At 53.2% G+C, this 7,958-nt stretch overlaps 1 protein-coding gene and 1 long non-coding RNA gene across 2 annotated transcripts in view; one reads left to right on the top strand and one right to left on the bottom strand.

Annotated features, from left to right (window-relative positions):
• Positions 1-2,587: 2,587 nt before the first annotated feature.
• LOC139597620 (uncharacterized) lies at positions 2,588-5,388 on the bottom strand. The gene is made up of 2 exons (XR_011681654.1): positions 4,957-5,388; positions 2,588-2,877 (listed from the first exon to the last, which is right to left on the bottom strand). It is a non-coding gene; the product is annotated as an uncharacterized lncRNA (long non-coding RNA).
• Positions 4,162-7,958, top strand: part of WWC1 (WW and C2 domain containing 1) — a 67,056-nt gene continuing 63,259 nt past the window's right edge. The window contains exon 1 of the mRNA XM_071443110.1: positions 4,162-4,574. Within this exon, the coding sequence (XP_071299211.1) occupies positions 4,456-4,574 (119 nt within the window). The 5' untranslated portion in view covers positions 4,162-4,455. The remainder of the gene's footprint in view (positions 4,575-7,958) is intronic.

The following is a 7,958-nucleotide window of genomic DNA, read 5'->3' as shown; positions in this document are numbered from 1 at the left end:
GATCTTGATGCAGGTGTACAAAGTGCCAAGGACTGGGAAGGCAGCACAGAGTAAACCCGCAGCCAAGTGATGTGTTTGTGACAGGAGTCACAAGAGCTGTCACAGGTGTCCTGCAATGTGTCCTGTCCTTCTGGGGCAGAGCTCAGCTGACAGAGGTTTCCTGCCCTGTTAAGGATGCTGGCAAGGATTTTGCCCTGCTAGAGCCAGCCTTGCCCATGGCAGGGGATGGCCTGAACACTTGCACCAGTGTAAATATTGCCCCGTGGCTTGGCAGAGCCCTGAGGCAGGGGTGGCTGGGGCCTGTCCCACAGGCTGCAGTATGACCCCAGGCCATAACAGCCCCGTGGAATGGCCCCACCGCTGGGGACTTGAGCACCTTAAGGGTCTTTTCCAGCCTCAGTGAATCTGTGTGGTTCTATTGCATCATGATTGGCGAACAAACTAGTCAGAAACCTCTTATGAAGAGGACAAAATCCAGCCAGCAGGTTTCCTGGTGTCCTGGGACACCCAGCTGCGGCACAGCTCCTGTTTAATGGCCACTCTTTAATGGCCACCTGGCCACAGGGAGCTGTGACCCTCCCCATCCCTCACATCCCTCCCCGGCCACACTGCCCAGTGTGGGGCAGCCCTGTGCCAACGTTCCCTGTGCCCTGAACAGGGACACACGGACACACGGACACAGGGACAGATGGAACAAAGGGTGCCAGGACCAGGGGACACCCGGCACAGTGCAGCCAGCACCTGCCTCACCAACAGGATGGCTTTGTGGCTATCAGCTGCCTTTTCTTTTTATTTAAGGCCTCCAGCAATGGGTCTTTTAAGGAGCAGCTTGAAAGAAAACAATGAGGTGGCTTTTGTTTACAGAAAATCCCTTTCATGTTGGTACTGAAAGTACAGCAGGTTGTGTGCACTCTTCCCTGCCTCCTGGGCACCTCTGCTCCTCCTGCTGGGCTGGAAACGGCTTCTGAAAGCAGGAAGGCTTCGGGTTACTTCCACAACGAAAGGTTCCATTGCTCCAAACCGGGTTTCAACCATTCTAAAAAAATAAAATTCCATTTGGAAAGGGAAAAATATTGACACCCAGTTTGGGGGTGGGCAGGATAGGGAAGAGGCTTTCTAGAACAGTAAGGGAGGTCTCCACAGAAATGATACTGTGTTTCAAGTTGAAAAATACTGGAGGTTTTTAAATAAAATGTAGCATTTTGGTTACATGTAATTGCTTCCTGGTAATTGAATTTAAACCCATTTTTCCTCTTATTTCAGTTCAGATATCTGAAGGTGTTGGTTAAGAGACCAATACTGTGCCTCAGCCACTTTTCACCTTTGAGTTTTTGTTATTTGCACTCAATTAAGAACAGAGCTTCAGGTGTCAAGTACAAAATTAGAGACTTTTGAATGTATTAGGAAAAAAGAAACCTGAGTATCAAGCAGCCAGCTCCTCTAGAACAGAGGCCAGCCGCAGGTAAAGGCAGCTCCTGTTACTGAGCAGTTTGTAAGCAGCCTGTTGTGGGCTCCGGTGGGATTGGGGGCGCAGCACATGAGGTCATGCTGGAGATGCTGACCCCAGGGCAAAAACAATTCGTTTTCTGCAGACTTTGTTCTCTGCTCTGCTCTTCCTTTTCACATAGCTAAGAGCTTACCTACGAACCAAACCTTCCTCTTCTTTGCTCATGAGAAAACAATCACCTGTTTGTTTATTGTTTTACAGTTCAAACAGACTCTGATAACGCTGAATTCCTTTGTTGTGAATGTAAGTGGTAAAAGGGAGTGAGTTACACATGCACATTCCTGATTACATTTATAAATTCATATGGTTCAATGACAGGTTGGGTTTTTTCTGGTTTAATAAATAAAGAGGAGTGGACAAATAAAATCTTTTGACTTGAGTCAGAACTACCTGCAAATATTTTCTGAGGTATTTATTTCAAAAGCAATTATGTTTAAAAAATGTACACAATTACTTTCTTCCTAAATAGAGTTGATGACGTCTGGAAAAGCAAGGGTATTTGGACAGATTCTTTACATACAGACTTTTGCTATATGCTCTAAATATGCTCTGAAAATTTGAAAAAAAAATCTTTAAAATAAACATGCCTTTTGGAAGTGCTGGGACACAGGACCACAAATACAGGACCATGGAAATACACAATAATTTGTTATCACTTTGCTGTTTACTTCTCTTGTAATATTTAAAAACATTGGTTGCTGCTGATTTTTTTTCCTATTTCCACATTTACCCTTTTGAAATGTTTTGAGCACTTTACTGAGCTCTTTACAAAGAGAGAAACACCATTATCCACAAAATTAAAAGCAGAAAAGAGAAACTAAGAGCTGCAGTGAATATCCCAGTGCCCTGCAGAAATGAAGTGCCCTCAGCTGGCACGGGGCCAGTGCTGCCAGGGTCTGCTTGCTGGAACAGCACTGCTCCAGTGCTCCCAGTGCTCCCCATGTTCCAGTGCTCCCAGTGCTCCCAGTGCTCCCAGTGCTCCCCATGCTCCCAGTGCTCCCAGTGCTCCCAGTGCTCCCCATGCTCCCAGTGCTCCCAGTGCTCCCAGTGCTCCCAGTCAAAAGAAATCACAAGTCCCACTTAGAGTTGTGGACAGAAACAGTGTTTATTCATTTAGTTTTCACTTTTTATTAATTTAAAAGCCTTGTGGATAGCGCTGTTCATAAAGGCAACTTATTTAGTGGCCCACACAAAGTCTGGCTTCAGATAAAATGGGGTTAAACCAGGCTATTTTCCAAATGCCTCACTTTCAGTTTTCCTTGTCTTCATTTTCTTCCCTGCTCAACCACTTCATCAGCCAACTGCTACCACAGTCTGTTTCGGCCTCCAGAGAATTAGCAGCTCTGACTCCCAACAGGCTGTCAGAAAGCCTGGTAGAAAAAAATCCCACAAAAGTGGGATGGCACAAAAAGTGAGACGTTATTTCTAATTGTCTTTTTCACTTTTACTTTTCTTCAGCCCTTCGAGGCTCCCCTCTTCCCATCCTCCAGTTTCCTTTTGCTCCCCTGTGCTTGGCAGGGATCCCTGCTCCATTCTGCTGTTTCAATAGCTGCAGCTCTACACAAGTCTCGCTTTCCCCCGCCCTCGGCAGCAGGACCCCGGCGCTGGCTGGTGCTCAGCCGGGAAAGTGCCACCTCTCACAGAGCTGCCCTCACGCCACGCTGGGCACCTGCTGTCACCCTGGGGTCACCCGCCTCGGCTCACGGCCCCATCGCGTGTCACTGCATGAGCTCTTACTGTGACATTTTGTCATGGGCTGGCTGTTCAAGCCGAAATGACTGAAATGTGGGGAGAGCAGGCTGTGTTGGGCACGTCCTCACAGCTGGCTCCACGCTGCAGGGCACTGGCAGCGGCTGCCCAGGAAGGGTCGCTGCCCGTGGGGTGGGCACCATCACTCTCCCTGCGGGTGCGGCTCTACCGGGGCTGTCTGTGCCATCCCAACTACTTTGACAACCCGGCTTCTCCATGGTCCGAGTGTATCCAGGTTCCAGCTGCCACCAGCGTTCCCTCTGGAACCCACAGAAAGTCACCCCTGTCACTCCCTGGGCCGCTCCGATGGCTCCTGGCTCCCCGCCACCTCCTGCGGGGCGCCAACCGCGGCTGGGCCGGGCCACCCGAGGGCAGCGCACCGGGGCAGGGCCACCTCCTGCTGCTGCCGGTCCGTGCGCTGCCAGCACCGGCACCGGCCGTGTCCTCCAGGGCACCGAGCAGCCCGACCCGCTCCCCGCCACCCGCGCTGTGCCCTCGGCGTTGCAGCGCTTCTGGCGGCTGTCCCCGGCCCCGGCCCGGTGCTCTGGCCCTGCGGGGCCCCCGAGCCCCAAGGCTGGCACCGTCCCGAGCCCCGAGGCTGGCACCGTCCCGGGCACCAAGGCTGGCACCGTCCCGGGCCCCAAGGCTGGCACCGTCCCGGGCCCCGAGGCTGGCACCGTCCCGGCCCCGCCGCCACGGGGCGCTCGGGGGCGCGCAGCGCGGGGGCGCGCAGCTCGGGGGGCCCGGGGCCAGAGCGCGGCCGTGGGTGTCCCCGGGGGGCGTGGCCGTGGGTGTCCCCTGGGGGCGTGGCCGTGGGTGTCCCCGGGGGCGTGGCCGTAGGTGGTGACACGCGGTGGGTGTGCCCGGGGGCGGTGCCGGGGCGGGGGCGGTGCCGCCGCGGGACTCTCGGGGCGGCCGCTGGCGGAGCAGGAAATGGAGGCGTGAGCGGGTGGAGCGGCCGGGGCTCCGCGCCCAGCGCTGACCGCGGGCTCGCCGCCGCCGCCCTCCCCCTGCACCGCTCCGCGCCGCCCCCGCCGCGGGGCCGGCATGTGAGGCTGCCCGGCGGCGGCGCCTCCCTGCGCGGCTGGGCCGGCGCGGCCCCCGCACCGCTGCGCGCCGCCCGCGGGAGGGGAGCCCCGGCGCGGCCCCCGGAGCGCAGCGCGGCGGTGCATGGGGCGGCGCGGCCGGCGGTGCGGACCATGCCGCGGAAGGAGCTGCCGCTGCCCGAGGGCTGGGAGGAGGCGCGGGACTACGACGGGAAGGTGTATTACATCGACCACGGCAGCCGCACCACCAGCTGGGTCGACCCCCGCGACAGGTGGGCGGTGGCGGGCGGGGACCCCGCGGTGTGCGGGCAGAGCCCGGCCGGTCCTGCTGCCGTCCCCCGGCTCCGCTCGGGCTCCGCGGCACGGAGGGCAGGGCGGGACGGCGGTGGCGCTACCTGCGGCCCTGGCCGGGCAGTGGCGCCTGGGAGCGGAGGGATGGAGGGGGCTCAGCGAGTTGTGTTGCCGCCGTTCGGGGCTCCCCTTGGCCGGCCCCGGCCGTGCTGCGGAGCCGCAGCGCACGCCGCGATCGGCGCAGCCATGCGGCCCTTGCGGGGGGAGCCGCGGTGGCTCGGTGCGGTGCGGAGGGACAGGCTGGGCTCGCAGGGCCCTGTCCTGCATCGTGGCCCACCTCTGCGGGCAGCTACGTGGCCTTACCGAGCTTCGCCATCGCGGAGGTCACGGACTTCAGGGTGTGTCTCTGATCGCCCCTCTTTGCCGCCTTCTTCCCTGCGGTATCCCTTTGCTCCTGCTTGCTCTGAGTTGTTCTTTTCCTGCAGCGCTCACTTAGAAAAGTAAGATAAACAGAAGACAGGGTGCTGCTCAATACCGGGGTCATTTCCAAGCAACACTCTGTCCTAGCTTGTTGTAGTTCCATGCTTGAGGCAATCATGGTGAGCCAGAGCACGGGAGCTTGGACGTGCAGCAAGCTCAGCTACTGGATCACCACTGAAATTAGAAGTTTTTAACTTTCTCGTTTAATGCCTTGTTAGCTGAAGTTCCCAGAAACAGGAACTCAAAAATCCATCCTAGTGGATTTCCCAGTTGGAAATTCCAGCAACCTGAACTGTGCAGTTTGTTGTCGATCAGTTTCACACACTTCCCCGTCTGACAGTGAGCGTTTTCCTTGTTGTGGGGCAGAAAGGGCAATTTCTGAATCTGTGTTCCTTTCTTCCCCTTGCTCCAGCCATCAATTCAAGGGGCTCCCATTCTTGGTGGGATGTCAGGACTTTGCCTTCGCTCCGTTTACTTAGATGGGGTTTTTCTTATGCATGGAAGTGAATGATTGTCCAGTTTTACAAGATTTCAAGGAGTGTTCTGCATTCCAGGAATAATCCTTGTGTGTACTGTACACAAATGTAACCTGCTGCCAGCCAGAGCCTTGGAATTCGTCTTGGGGTTCAGTTTTAGGAATGTGGCTGAGAAGGGCCAGTAACAGAGTTGTTCCAAGGTGTTTCTTTAACCTTCATAAAAGTCAATGGAAGCTTAAATTAGAAATGCTTTCCTGGCATCCTTATTCTGTTCAGAGGATGAAGATGAGTGAGAAATCTAATAGGCCTAATGCAGGCTTATAAAAATTCCTGTGTGTCCTTGGCTAGTGATTCGAGAATGACAGAAATGACTAAATGGGTGCCTTATTTAGCCATGTGTACTGAGCTGTCACAGAATCATTACCTGCTTACCACTGCTAGAGGAGAATAATCAAACACATTCTGATAACTCTTATCGCATGACACTTGTTGTGCACATAGAAATACACCTGAATACACGTGGCCCTGACGAGCTTTGTGTCTGAGTCATCTTCCAGTAGTGCTACCAAGGAAACTGCCCCTTGTGAAAATCCACAAGGTTTTGAACAGTCTCCTGGTCCACAGTAGAACTACTATGTGGCACAACACTTACCCATCATCTGTGAGCTTGTATGAGCTGAAATTTTCATCTGCCATACAGGAACGAAGTTTCTCTGCCAAGTGATTACCACTGCCTGTGAAACCCAGTTGATGGGGGATTTCTCATCAGCTCAGGTCATAAGATGCCTGTTCCCTGCAGGGGAGTGAACTTGGATTTACACACTGAGCATTGAACTTTATCACTTTAAAATAAAGTTTAAATGATTGAAAGGTTAGCCTTTTACAAGTCATATTTAAAATTGCTGCAGCTGAGATGTGGGTTTGTGAATTTGCTACAGTGCTCTGTGTGCTGTGCTTACACATTCTGTCTGTAACCCAGCAAAAAGCAACAGACAGTGGGTAACATGGCTGTGGAAATGCAAGTTTGAGGAATGTGGAGGAAGAAGTGTGTGTTAGGGCTCACTCTGAACCCAGTGTCAGTGGGGACCTTTGTAAACCTGATCAGCGAGTAGCAACTGGTAGTGAAAGATAGAACACAGGTTTTTAAACCTTCCCTAAATCTTTCATTCTAGCCTAATTTAGTGGAAGTAAACATGAGCAGGGATACCATCTAGCTGCAGGGCATGGGCCATCCCACTGTTCAGTGACAGCAGGTTTGCAGTCCTGCTGAGGTTGGTTTAGCATGCTGCCAGGGAAGCAGCCCTGGCTGTGGGCACACGGGCTCTGCAGCAGGATGGGTGAAAGGTGGCACCTCAGCTGGGCCTGGGCTGTCAAATCAGAAGCTGGGCTGGTGCTTTTCCAGTTCTTGTTTAACACATGGCTCCAGTTCAGCTGATGGGCTGGTGGACTTTGCCAGGAGGAGATCCCTGGCACCTGGTGGCACCTCACTGTCCTCTAGAGCTGACCCCAGTGATGCTCAGGTGCCTGCAGCCCTGGCTGCAGCAGCTGCATAGCAGAGCACCTTGCACCTTTTAAGACTCAGGGTAGTCCTGAGAAACCTGTGGATGTTGGAACATTTTGGGAAATCATCTAAGGTTGGATAATCTGAAGAATTTTGTGATTTAACTGTTGCTGTCCCTGTGGTGTGATGTAACAGAAAGGAATCAAGGTACTTTGTGTTACAGGAATTTCAGGTTAAAAAGCTCTAAGGCAATTCTTCTGAACAAGTGGGGGGAAAACCAAAACTCTGCTGTGTTTTCCCTTTTGTAAGAGAAAGCTCACATAGCTGCCTTTTTTGGTAGATCTGCTGGAAATGAAATAATTCAGGAATTGAATACAGTGTGACAGGAGATCAAACCTTATTGACCTGGGGGAGAAAATTTATCATTCATGGTTTCAAACCTAAGCACAACCTTTCAGGTCTGCACCAGTACATACCAGTTGGTAAAGCATGGTGGAGTACAAGTTGGTAAAGCATGCCAGAGAGCTGTCTCAGCTGCTTTCTTAACACAGAGGGTGCATCTGCTTTGGAAGCTGCTGTGCTGGTGGCCAAACAGAAAATAGCAGTGGTGTCTCAAAAGTTCAGCACCAGCTGCTGCCTGTTCTTAGGCATCAGCATGAGCAGCACTTGAGCCACAGAGTGCCCTGAGTGACATTTCAGCTTTCCTCAATAGTGAGGATTAGAGAGGGGAATCTCTGTTCCAGTGCTGTGCTGTCCTTGGGCTCTTTACACCCTCCTTCAGACTGTCTTGCAAGAGGATAAATTTTTTAACTTCTCCTTGCCTTTCAGCACAGAAGCTTCAGGATGCACTGAAATTTTGGCCATGCCTGATAATCCATCCCACTCTTCAATATTTGTTGTCCTCTCCT

Source organism: Agelaius tricolor, unplaced genomic scaffold, assembly GCF_023055355.1.
Source record: "Agelaius tricolor isolate 1412-34295 unplaced genomic scaffold, bAgeTri1.0.p SCAF_18, whole genome shotgun sequence".
NCBI classification, from domain to species: Eukaryota; Metazoa; Chordata; class Aves; order Passeriformes; family Icteridae; genus Agelaius; species Agelaius tricolor.
Note: the sequence above shows the minus strand (reverse complement) of the source record. Positions and strands in the feature narration are given on the sequence as shown.